The sequence below is a fragment of the Myxocyprinus asiaticus genome, chromosome 28 (assembly GCF_019703515.2).
Source record: "Myxocyprinus asiaticus isolate MX2 ecotype Aquarium Trade chromosome 28, UBuf_Myxa_2, whole genome shotgun sequence".
Lineage (NCBI taxonomy): Eukaryota > Metazoa > Chordata > Actinopteri > Cypriniformes > Catostomidae > Myxocyprinus > Myxocyprinus asiaticus.
Genome location: NC_059371.1, coordinates 27,677,886 through 27,691,328, shown reverse-complemented (window position 1 = coordinate 27,691,328; position 13,443 = coordinate 27,677,886). Strand labels below are relative to the sequence as shown.

Sequence of the window (13,443 nt, the reverse complement as noted above, 5' to 3'; positions counted from 1 at the left end):
TCCATATAACTCGTGCACTGTATTCCAAGTCTTCAAAAGCCACACGATAGCTGTGTGAGAATGAGACCAAAGTCATCATCCACATCATTCCCTCCAGCGAGTTTAACTTGAGAACTAGTTGACAAGTCTGATTCGTGAATTAATCATGTCAAATTTGTCAATCGGATCAAATGGTTCATTTAGGAAAAGGAAAAAAAAGATCACCAGTGACTTCAATGTTGGTCAGTTAGGTAGCTTCCAAACACTTGGAATTTTACTGTATGTTCCACAGACAAACTACACGTATTTATGCTTGTACTAATACCAGTATTTCAGATTCAAATACTTTTCAGTATGTTAAATTCAATGCTTTACATTTTACACATTTAAAGACTTGCATGAAATAATTTACAATTACTAAAACTTTAATGTAAAATAAAATAAAAACAGAGATACAATTTCTATGTTTTTATTAAGTGTTTTGAAAAATGGAAATCCCGCCAGTGATTCGAGTCATTCATAAACCTTTTTACACCCCATCTCATTCACAAAATCCTGTATGAAAAATAGGCTTTTTGGTGTTCAGTAAACCATATTACAATGAAACCAACCATGGGTCAGATAATGTAAAATCAACCAAACAAAATACCTACTCAAAAGATCAATGACTGCACTGATGTCTTGTGTAAAAACAGAGCTGGAAATACACAAGCACATTGTAAATTTCTGGTTTTACTTCTTTTTAAACTGTCTAGAGGAATTGTCCATTCAGATGAGGAATTTCTGGGTTGTTACATGGAAATGATGAAGTCCCTTTTCAGGTTTAAGGCATACAGCAGCATCTCCACAGATGGGGGCTAACATCAACTTCAGTCTTCAGTTCTCCCATTATTCACTCAGGAGGTAAACCTGGGCCCGCTGAGTCCAACGTCCCTATACATGCGAATTAAATAAGTGTTTGCAATTCAATTAATGTCTTGAAGCAAAATAAGCCACTATCAAAGAACTAGTCAAATTATTTTTTATTCGAGTTCCCTTTGATTCACAAAACATATAAAAAGCATTCAAAACATGTAACAAAAGCAACCTCTTCTATAGGCATTCTTCGCTTTCATCATCAATACATCACCCCAGTTAAACCACTCAGAGCTCACGCTTGCCCTCATTCACCACCCACTCCCCACAAAGCCCTGCCCACAGACAGCACTACATCACGTTCACACGTACAATTCCAGGAACATGGAGAAAGAACACATACCATACACAGCATTCACATCAAATTATATAGCAAGAACACAAATACTTAGATCACTTAAACATTCCACTACATATCTTTTTTTTTTTTCTTGAGCTCTTTAAATAGGATTGCAATATAAGATAGGGAGGAAGGTAGACAGAACAAGAGGGACAGAAGAATGAATGTCCTTCTGATGGTCCTACAGAACACACTCGCTCACACAGGTTCTTCTCACAGCCATCTTGCAGCCATCATGTTGCGTTTGTCATTGCACAATCAGTTCTTTGCACACTTGCGTTCTCTCTCTCTTTCAGTCTGTTTGCTCATTCAGTCTCTCACTCTTGGCCCACCAACAATCCATCACCATATCACTCAGCTCTCAAAAAGCGGACAGATTTCATCCATGAAAAGGGGAGAAAAAGACAACACCCACCGTCTAACACAGTATATGCAGAGTGAAGCTGTGCTCTTTGATGGCAAAGCATTTACACATGGGAAGAAGGAAACTGATACTGAGATCGCTCGAGCATTGCGGCCAACGAAGGGCTTCTTCCCGGGAAATTGGAAAAGAGGTGATGAACTGTAGAAGAGATTTATGAAGGCTTGACCATAAAAAATGTTGAGGAAAAAAATGCAAAATACAACTCAAATCAACTTTCCATATGGAGCATCTTTAAATGTACATAGAGGGCAATGAAAAAGTATGTTTCAGATATGTGGGCATACTGGAATAAATAAATTATATCCATAAGATATGAAAAAAGATCCAATTTTCTTAGTGTTCATATCACTCCTAACAATTTCAACCACTCTAAATTAATCTTAAAGAGCAATCATAACACGTATACGAACATTCAGAATTTTACAAAATCAAAGGCAAATATTTTCACAATACAAGGGATATAATATCTCTCTAAACTTTCTTCTCTCAAATACTTACCATATAATCTAGATATTAGGAGACTTCAAGACCCAACTCATATCTCTCTACATTCCCCAGCTTGACTTTGTCTCCATACTAGATCCAAAACCGGAGTTGAACCCACTGCTTGAGCCCGAATTGGTGCCCGCCCCCCACCCTAGACTAGCTGTGCTGTTGGTGTTATAGTTATTGCTGCTTGGGTTGTAACTCTGGCTCTGATCTCTACTACCACTGGTTGCTCCGCTAGGGGTGGTGCCAGAGGCGGCTGTCTGATTCTGCTGATTGGCCAGCATTCCCATCATGCCCCAGCTACTCTGGAGGGCTGCCTGAGCAGCTGCCATCATGGCTGGATTCAGGCTAAGGGCCCCAAAATTCACATTGCTGTTGGGACTGCGACTACTACCGAAGCCCTGCCCCCCAAACCCCCCGAAACGCCCACGATCCATCATTTGCCTACTATTATTGTGCTTAGGCTCAGCGTTGGAGATGTGCACGCTGGTTCCTTTAATGATCAGGTCCTCACCACAAAGGGACTGGGCAACCTGGAGGACAAATAACAATCCATTACTACATTACATGCAGACCAGAAAGAGATTTCCAATAAGCCAGATAACAAGAAACAGGGTTCCTACACTTTTTGACCAATCAGTTTAATCATGGAAAACAGAATGAGGATCCTAGTCTGGATAACGATTTTTAAAATCATTCTAATTCAGACAGATTCGCAAAGGAATCCGTCAGAACAATTTTATAATAGAATTATAGAAGAGAATCGACTCACTCACAATAGCATGACAAACAAGCAACTTTTTCTACACAAGAGCAACATCTAGCCACAAACAGACTTTCTCAGGCCTATTTTAAAATTCCCTGATTTTTCCATGAATGTGGGATCCCTGACAAGAGTAAAATCTTAGCTGCAAATACAGGAGACCAACCTGATCATCTGCAAAGGTGACGAAGGCGAAAGCTCGGAAAGGTTTGGGGATGAATACGTCTGTGACTTCACCATACTGCATAAAAAACTGTCTAAGCTCATCTGCAGTCATGTCCTCAGTGCACCGGCCCACAAACACTTTCCGGCTTCTCATAGGCTCATCTGGGCCAGCCTGTTCCAGGAAATACTAGATCATTTAATAGAAAACAGAGTCCACTCATGCAATGTTCACAATGACAAGGGCATCACAACACAAAATTTTTTATATGAAAAGTGTGTGTCTGCTTTTGTTACATAATTGACCCTTTGCAAAGCTCCGCCCCCCTTGGTTACATTTCCTCGCTCTGACAAGCTCTGCAGAACTCCCCATTGGAATGAATGGGAGATTGCTGTGGATGGAGCGGGTTTGCCAAAATATTCTCATAAACAGAATGGATAACATTTTTACATGGGATGGTATGAAGAGTGACATTGTAATACATATTTATCTTAAGTTTTTTGTCAAATAAATTGTTAAATTACACAGTAATTTGATTAAAAACTGTGGAAACTGTGAATCAGAATCAAGGCAAACGATTATTACAGTCACTCAAAAAGAGAAAATCTTCATTTAATAGTGATTACACATCTAATAACATTAGCATAAGTGAACAGAGCTGTTTATAACGTCTCATAACACACTCATTTTGGTGCTGTGAACTCTTTATTTACTATCGCTTTTGCTATGACTTGAATCAATGCATAAATAAATTAACGTTCAGTTATTAGCTTTAATTTACCTTGGAACAAATGTAGGTGTCATTGCAGATGCAATATGTTCATTTGGAAATGATGGCTGACAAAGTTTAATCCATAACATGCTATTCTCCAGATTTATTTAACAATTATTTTAAAGAAGGAAAGAAAACACTGCGGGTATCCTCTCTGGGTAACTCGTGTCACTATTACAAATTACTCTGGAACAACGCATTTTAAATTTTTTTATTTTTTATTATTTTGATAAAATCCCACTTAAATGTGCTCAAACACACATAACTTCCATAGGCTCTCATTAGAAAATAGCAAACGTGTGTCTGAGTAATGGCGGCGGGGCAACAGTTGCTAAGACAGCACTGGTCAGAAGAGTTTTTTTTAAGGCGGGGCTTAGCGATGGATCAATTCTAAATCAAAACTATGAGAAACCACAGGTATAGTTTAAAGGGAAGGTTCGCACAAAAATGGAGATTCTGTCACCATTTAGCCATTCTCAATTCGTTTCTAGGCCTTCCAGTTCAAAAGTTATGGCCCAAAATGTGTGATTGATCCCCTTAAAATGTAATGTATTTACTATGTGTCTATCACATGTGGCATTAGTTTTGCCTGACATACCTTTGAATTGGGGAGTTTACAGTCACACCATCTTCCATCAATCATATGCCGCTGGGACATGACTTTAACTTGTGTTTCGTAGTCTGTAAATCTTACAAAGCCAAATCCTTTGGAATTTCCAGTTTTTGCATCTCTCTTAACCTGCGGAAACAGGTACCTTTCAGAACCACAGCTAACAATGAAGAATGCATAAAGAAGACTACAGTCAGTTTGATCACACTAACCTGTACCATGATGACCTCTCCAAAAGTGCTGAAGTAATCTTTAAGGTCTTGCTCCGTCGTTTTCCACGGCAACCCAAGAACAATCAGGTCTGATGTCTTCTGCACACCTCTCTTGATCTTCACAGCAGAAGCGGCATCCATTTCATCCATCTTCCTTTTGTTATCTGCAAAATGAACTTAACGTTCAGCAACTGAAATGAATTAATATGCACGAGACAGAAGACTTTAAAATAAGAATGCATTAGAACTCTAAATAACTAAAAAAAAAAAAAAAAAACATGATCATGGTTCCCACACCTTTGACCAATCAATTTCCATAACTTTTCCCATGATAACTGTGTGCAATCTCTGTAAAGTTCACCAAAAATTCTCTCATCATTTACTCACCCCGTGCCATCCCAGATGTGCATGACTTTCTTCTGCAGAACACAAAAGATATTTAGAAGAATATTTCAGCTCTGTAGGTCCATATAATGCATGTGAAGGGTGACCAAAACTTTTAAGCTCCAAACAAAGCACATAAAGGCAGCATAAAAGTAATCCAGACAGCTCCAGTGGTTTAATCCATGTCTTCTGTAGTGACATCAGCGATCTCCTTGGTGATAATGATTTCAAACTCGATTACACTGCATAAGAAGTCATGGATTAAACTACTGGAGTCGTATGGATTACTTTTATGCTGCCTTTAAATTTTTTTTGGAGCTTCAAAGTTCTGGCAACCATTCATTTGTATTGTATGGACCTACAGAGCGGAAATATTTTTCTAAAAATCTTTGTTTGTATTCTGCAGAAGAAAGAAAGTCATACACATCTCGGATGACATAAGAGTGAGTAAATGATGATACAATTTTCATTTTTGGGTGAACTGTACCTTTAATAACTTTACAGAGATTGCACTCACAAAGAGCAATTTGTAGCTGATGAGATATACTGAACGATGTATATCTATATCTACATATAGAAATATTTACTATAGAAATTTCCTTAACAGTTTATTAGTCTACAATACATGACTTTTTCTAGGCCTTGTAATTACCGATATTTTCGGGTTTGTCATGACCGTGGGAACCCCATGATACAATAGTCAATTTTATAATTTTTTAATAAATTCCAGATATGTTATTAACCATTTATAAGAATGCGTGACATATATACCATATTCACCCGGTTGTATTTCAAAAGCAAATACATATTATCATCAAATCACACCTTACCTTTGGGATAATTGACCACGTACACCAGGTTGCCCCAGTCTGCCTCGGGTGCATGCAGAACCCCCTCGACTAACCGGACCCCTCTCATGCACTGAGACACGGGGCTCCGGTAGCGCAGGCCGCAGGCACCGGGGAACTGAGCGGAGACGGTGGAGAGCAGCACAGTGCCATCCTCCTCGGACGGGATCTCCATGGGCTCTTCATTCTCATCCTCCGTCACGCGAATGTAGCACTCCGTCATGATTACACCGAAAACACGCGCTGTACAAACAGCAGATAATCAAGTCAGGTACGAGACGCCTAACAAGCCTCCAACCGAAGCGATCACACCTGATCTGTGTACTAATTTATCTAGAAACACGAGTTGGTCCTGACCACAATTTAGTGTTTATATGTAATGTTTACGTGTGACTATGGTCAAATGCGGGGTGCCATTAGCTAACCTAAGCTATTTGCTAATCGCGCGCACGCTTGAAAAAATGAATGGCCGGTTGCGTCGCAACGCTGTTCCCGCCAAATGCAATTTTATCCAAATGACCGGTCATCGACTATACCTGAGGATCTACTAACCGCTATTAAAATAACAATGTAAAGTAATAAAATAACGAAAACACATTAACTATTGCATCAACTGTTTTTCCAACCCCCCAAACTTCTGATAAAATGGCCACTCAGATGCGTCACTGAAGGAATGACATCATCAGGCTGGAATCTCTCATTAAAGCATGTGGAGGGGGTGTGAACGTGTACTTTGTTATTTTATTAAACGAATAACATATTTGGGGGTGTGCTATAACAAATCCTATAATGTGTACTTTATAATCATGACAGGTCTGAGCAGTTGTCTCATTACATTTAATTACATCAGATCTAAAACAAAAGCCCTTTAAGAATTTAAAGGGATATTCCACCCAAACATGACAAATCTCTCATCATTTACTCACCCTCATGCCATCCCAGATGTGTATGACTTTATTTGTTCTGCAGAACACAAATAAATATTTTTAGAAGAATATTTCAGCTCTGTAGGTCCATAGAGTGCAAGCGAATGGTGGCCAAAACTTTGAAGCTCCAAAAAGCAGATAAGGGTAGCATAAAAATATTCCATACGACTCCAGTGGTTTTATCCATGTTTTCTGAAGCGATCTAATCAATTTTGGGTGAGAACAAACCAAATTTTAACTAATTTCTCACTGTACATCTTGGAGTTGCAGTCTCTAGGCACGATCATGATTTCAAGCTCAATTACAGTACACTTACTAGCGGTTGACACATGTACAGAGAGCTAGATGGCTCTAGAAAGTGTAATCACAGTTTAAATTATGATCGCCAAGGAGACTACTGATGTCAGGTATATAGGGAAAAATGATTAGTATTTTGGTCTGTTCTCATCCAAAACCAATTGGATCGCTTAAAAAGGCATGGATTTAACCACTGGAGTTGTCTGGATTACTTTTATGCTGCCTTTCAAAGTTTTGGTCACCATTCACTTGCATTGTATGGACCTACAGAGCTGATAGATCATACACATCTGAGATTTTCTTTTTTGGGTGAACTATTCCTTTAAAGACAAAGGTCTCTCATTTTATCAGAGTTAGTGAGTCAAACATTTATGGATGGACTAAATAGCACAGGAACATCACATAAAATGAAATGTAGTTTTAATGTAATTAAATAATTAGTTATTTTGTTATTATTCTACATAACAATAGTCATACTTGATATACAGGTATTGCCTGTTACCATGTGTCAGAAAAAGAAAGTCATACACATCTGGGATGGCATGAGGGTGAGTAAATGATGAGAGCATTTTCATTTTTGGGTTTACTATTCCTTTAACTGTGTATAGGTGCAGGTGTAGCTTTCCCTCCTGGTAATTATTGCTGTTTTCCACACCTGTATGTGTCGTATAATTTTATGGTGAAGTGCCTCAAGACAGCCTTGCTTTCACACTCACTTGTAATCTAAGAAAGCAAACACAGCTGACTTGTTGCGAATATAAAAGCACTTGTATCAGTCCTCTGTCTCCATGAACCAACTTTCAATAAGCCATGGACATGATGCTCACAAGGATTCTACTTTTGTCAATGTAAGTAACGATATTTGTCCTCGAGCAGATAAACTGAAAGAATGGCTCATGTTTTCAGGATTTTCTCTTCTAATATTGGTAAAGATATTATTATTGTCATTTTGCATCACATAGACTCTTCATTTTGCCCATATGGGCAATGTTTTGCAACTTGGGGGCAGTGGTGGCTCAACGGTTAAGGCTCTGGGTTACTGATCAGAAGGTCAGGGATTCAAGCCCCAGCACTGCCAAGATGCCACTGTTGGGCCCTTGGGCAAGGCCCTTGATCCTATCTGCTCCAGGGGTGCCATATCATGGCTGACCCTGCACTCTGACCCCAGCTTAGCTGGGATATGTGGAAAAAAAAAGAATTTCACTGTATATGTGCAAATGTATAATGTGTGATAAATAAATACAATTATAAAATTAATTATAAATTATAAAAAGAACTGAGAAGAACTAACAGATTTTATTTTTCTAGAGGGTGATGTAGAATGTTTTTTTTCTGAGTATATGGAACTTTGGATCCACAGAATGAGAATCGAAGAGTTGGGACTTTGGCTTTCAGGAATATTAAGAATTCAAGGTGAGATATGTGTATTGAGATATGGAATTTAACCCAAGAGGAGAAAACAAACTGATCTAATAGATAACCTTTAACTAATTTTCATCCAGGCTACAATTGATCTGGTTACACTTTCCATTGCAATGTCCTTGTTAAACGTATTACACATTAGTATAATTAATTATCATAGCAGAAACTATCACAACATGTCCCATAAGCTGTACCACAAAATAATAACATAATAAAGTTGTGTAATAATTACTTATAGAACCTGTGAAACATATGAAAATAAGCTGTTTATAAGTATTTACAGTAAATGTCATGATACACAGTAACAAAGACACTGCAGTGCATAGTGAAATACAACAACATAAACACCATTTCCTGTGATAATATCTGTAGCATTTCTGACAGTACTGATATTGCATAATAAGTTCAGTGTACTACTTTTTAAATGTCTCCTGCTCTTTTCAGTGTGTCTGATGTCACTGGAGAATCTAAACCATCAGCTCTCTTCATGTGGCTTTGACTTGCACAGAGATCTGGGCAAGAACTATATCTTCAGTCATATACAGTGGATGTTTTGTGCAGTCAGAGATTAATAGTAAACAAGCATTTGTCATTTTAGCATATTCATAACTTACATAACATAACTGCTTGCCTCTTTTAATTGCACCAGTGTGACATTGAAAAAACATTTGCAAAAATGTTTTTCAGCATAGTCATTATGTGATTGTGCTGAACTTGCTGAAGAGAGTAAGTCGTTTCGGAGGCAGGACTCAAAAGTTTATGATGAAGTGTCCTGCTGTGCCAGCACCTCCTAATAGAGAGTACATTCAGTGTGATTCAGACTTCATTCAGGTAAGACCGTTACTGTGACCACATCATAATACATGTATAGGTCATTTTTCTGTCTGTCTGTTTTTTTTATTTTTTATTTATTATTATTTTGTTTTTTATTCTCCATCGTTGCCTTTGTGTTTTTAAGGTTACCAGAGACATCCCTGTAGATAACTGGAATAATGAGGTAACCTCTAATGTTGATGTGTGAGGTCATGAAGGGATAAATCCATCTAATGTGGAATATTTCTGATGTGTTTTTCCACTCAGCTTGACTGGTCTCTGGCTTTGAGAGGGAGTCTGGTGGTGGCTTTGGATGATTCTAGTCTTATTTAAGTAAATGTGGAGGAAGGACGTTCAAGGGAGGAAGGACACAGTGTTAAGTCCTGTGCAGGTGAGAGGATTACTACTTTGCTGGAAAGAAAGCAGAAACCTTTCATTATCTTCATATAATGTGGATGCAAATATTTAGTTTATTTTTTATTACTTTGTTTACTTACTTATTTAAAGGGGCATTCAGTAGTTCTCTAGCTAGCGTTAGCATTGCTCTTTTTCATGTACCTTAAGTACTGATGTGACAGTGGTGTTCAGGGGCGGACTGGCCATGGGGAGAACCGGGACTTTTCCCGGGGGGCCATACAGGCGGCGATAAGCTGAAACGGGCTGCCACGTTTGGCCACGACTGGCTCAAGAGGGCCGCAAAACGGCACCGCGATATGCAGAAAAGGACAGCGACAACCGCTCAACAACTTTCTCTTCCCAGTCCACCCATGTTGGTGTTAGAAGCTGTACTGTCATCTATCGATGTTGATGAGCATGATCGTCTATTATTTGCATCTGGAAAATGTTGGAGTTTGAGGTAATTTCTAAAGTTATTTATTACTACCATAATATAATTGCTTTGCCTAAAAACTAACATCAGAATTAATGCGAACAGACTTCTACAGTTAAGAACAGATTATTATTGTCCCTCATATCAATAATCTTTGGAGACTGTCTACGTTTCACGTAATTTCTAAAGACAGTTTTTTCCTTTATTAGAGAACTGCATGGAAAAAACTTCAGTTATCTAGTGATACAGAATGTTATGGTAAAGAAGAGATGTTTTTGATGATCAAATTTAGCATGTCCGTGAATACTGTATTTGAGGAATTCGTTTTGATTCCAAGCAAACCAACGTCATGGTTTACTCAAAATCGCAGTACCAAGCTACTAAACGAATGGAGACGTATGCCATTTCATAGAGGTGGAGGTAGATGGGCCCCCTTACTATAGCTGTGATAACAAAGAAAATAAAATTACATGTTGCTTTCCAGTTGCATTTGTAAACACTGCTGAAAACTGCCCATTACTAACATACGTTGACTACACACGTAATTTTAAAATGTTCGAGGGAAACTTGTATGAGTTTTCTGTAAATTCCACTGACACTATTTTAGAGAGTGGTCTAAACAATTAATAATGTCTTACCTGTTCAACAAACAAGAAGCAACATCGGCATCATTACTCATGTTTATCTCTGTCATCAAATCTTAGCACCTTGTGTATGCCGTACCAGTGTTTACTTCAGTTTTTTGCCTTTGCCGGTCTTTCTGTCTTCTTACATCGGACCTTTTTCACTTCATCGGCAATATAGCTACTGGATCTCCTGTTGTCTCTGCTTCTAAAGCACAATCATATGTATGTTCCATTGTATTCTGTTTGCTCTTCGCATCACCAAACAACACTGCGCTAAGCATAGGCAAGCGTATCTACAAAGGTGGCAGCCAATGAGCGCAAGGATTTTCTTCTTCAACGTTTAGTGTAACACAGCGGACCATGCCATTTCAACTTGGCGAAACACATTTAAGGGGTGACCCCCACCATGTATAATAAAAACACTTTTTATAGAAAACTAGTATGAGTACAGTCTTCATCTCACGTGAGTGTACACCATTCGGATCACTCTTCACAAAAACACAATTCATTTGTTAATGTGTAAAACGTTTTAAATTAGCCCCAGATTACTGAGTGCACCTTTAATATCAAGTTTTTATTTTCAGAGTTTCAGTTACAATTTGTGTGAGAATACATAGTCATTTATAATAAAGTAAATTCGGAGTGACTATTTGCACTAGGTGTAAATAGCACCTGCCACACAGCGTTGCTATTTGCACTCTAATAGTTTGGTGAAAACACAGAAATTCAAGACAAACTGCGCCCCCTAGTGCCACTTTAGTGGTTTAGAGTGTAACAACGGTTTGGACAACTTTCTAGACAACCCGGGTTCATTTATTCCTTTTGTTCCACTTTTTCCTGTCCTGTTTCCTGTCTCCACTCTTAATATTTCCTTTAATACTACTTATAATAATACATGGAAATGAATAAAGGTTGATTTCCTCACAGTGATTTGGTCACCATGAAGGTTAGGGAGTTTAGAGAAAGGTTTGATCCTGGTAAAATTAACCATGGTTTCACTGTAGTTTTATTGTAGTAACCATGTCTTTGGCAGAAGCCATAGTTTTAATGCAATTAAGCATGGTATTACCACAGAAATATGGTGTTAATATAGTAACCATGTTGTGGTTACTATGATTTTACTACAAAATACCATGGTGATACAGTGGTAATGTAGTAAAACTATGGTTAGTTTTTGTAAGGTAAGGTTAGGATTAGGTTTAGGGGTAGGGGTAGGTGTAGAGTTTCTGTGGAACTCTAAATAAACACAATAAACATGCTGCAGTGATGCTCCTACACTGTATGTTAGTATTTTATTAGGTGTATAAATAGTATCTGCCACTATTTGCACCGGGGTGCAAATAGCATCTTACACTATTTGCAGTAGTGCAAAGAAGATGCTTTTGGTTGTTATTTACACTTAATGCAAATAGCCTCTGCCAAGTAAATTTTTGAACACTAAAACAGTTTGTAAAACTGCTGAATTATGCCACCTGATGGTCTGTTACATTATTGCATTTCCCCCCTTGGATTTTAAGCACATTAGATTTGAATTAAATGTAACAATATGTTTATTTAGCATACTTGGTTTCAAACATTGAAATTGCAGTTTTCTTTGCACTGAAAGTCTACACTATTTTAGGTTTGTGAATCTGAGGGACAAATTTTGCCTCTCAAACTGGTCAGTGGCCATTAAGCCTACAGCATGGAGGCAACGTGCCCAAACGGTTTGTTAAGATGCTTATATTATAGCACGTATCTTCTATATTTTGCCATTTTTTTTATCACTTCCATATCAAAACCGTACCCTTTCACATGTTTCTTACAGTGAACTGCTCCTCATCTGCAGACACAGTGTTGCATATCTATAAGCGGTGCATAGGTTTGACTAAAAAAGGTGGCTATCAAAATGAAACCCTCACTGTCAGTAGTGTGTTTGTGGAACAGACTGACAATTTCACCTGGTCAGAGACTATTGACTTTGTGCAGCTTATCATTTCCACATCCCTCATTCAACAGACAAAGGTTAGTGTATAACATTATGCTTATTGTTTTAAACCAAGATCCATATCTATTTATGTACATGTGTGTGGGTATATAAAGGTATTCAGATACTTGACCTTGTATAATTCCCACATTGAAATGTGTCAGTCTGTGATGTATTTATTTCAGAGCACTGGTACTTAAATTTTTTATTTTTGTTGTTGATATTTTATAGTTTTCTTGTATTCACATTCTCTCACTGGTTCTGTTTCAGTATTTCACTTTATTTTGCACCATCCACTTGTAATTGAGAAAAATGAGACAATTAGTTAATACTTCTGGAATATACACTGATCAGCCACAACATTAAATCTACCTGGCTAATATTGTGTAGGTCCCCCTCGTGCCGCCAAAACAGCGCCAACCCAATAGCATTCTGAGATGCTGTTCTTCTCACCACAATTGTACAGAGTGGTTTTCTGAGTTACCGTAGACTTTGTCATTTCTAACCAGTCTGGCCATTCTCTGTTGACCTCTCTCATCAACAAGGCATTTCCATCCGCAGAACTGCCACTCACTGGATGTTTTTTGTTTTTGGCACCATTCGGAGTAAATTCTAGAGACTGTTGTGTGTGAAAATCCCAGAAGATCAGCAGTTACAGAAATACT

The 13,443-nt window shown here is 38.1% G+C and overlaps 1 protein-coding gene and 1 long non-coding RNA gene across 11 annotated transcripts; one reads left to right on the top strand and one right to left on the bottom strand.

Annotated features, from left to right (window-relative positions):
- Window positions 1-432: 432 nt before the first annotated feature.
- Window positions 433-6,557, bottom strand: LOC127419168 (TAR DNA-binding protein 43-like). 10 transcript variants are annotated; one of them, XR_007893615.1, is made up of 7 exons: window positions 5,882-6,557; window positions 4,668-4,843; window positions 4,444-4,584; window positions 3,077-3,262; window positions 2,596-2,680; window positions 1,650-1,796; window positions 433-912 (listed from the first exon to the last, which is right to left on the bottom strand). XR_007893615.1 is itself a non-coding variant. In XM_051660347.1 (6 exons), exons 1-5 carry the CDS (start codon window positions 6,120-6,122, stop codon window positions 2,204-2,206), a joined length of 1,221 nt encoding a protein of 406 aa, XP_051516307.1. In that variant the 5' UTR covers window positions 6,123-6,557; the 3' UTR covers window positions 984-1,796; window positions 2,157-2,203. The 10 variants fall into 10 exon arrangements, 6 of the variants coding, with proteins under 6 accessions (XP_051516307.1, XP_051516311.1, XP_051516306.1 ...); XR_007893617.1 differs by having other exon boundaries at window positions 3,077-3,247; XR_007893616.1 differs by having other exon boundaries at window positions 4,668-4,831.
- A 1,901-nt stretch (window positions 6,558-8,458) lies between these two features.
- LOC127419186 (uncharacterized) lies at window positions 8,459-13,115 on the top strand. The gene is made up of 7 exons (XR_007893621.1): window positions 8,459-8,535; window positions 8,989-9,118; window positions 9,232-9,375; window positions 9,503-9,541; window positions 9,625-9,748; window positions 9,946-10,213; window positions 12,620-13,115. It is a non-coding gene; the product is annotated as an uncharacterized LOC127419186 (long non-coding RNA).
- Window positions 13,116-13,443: the final 328 nt, after the last annotated feature.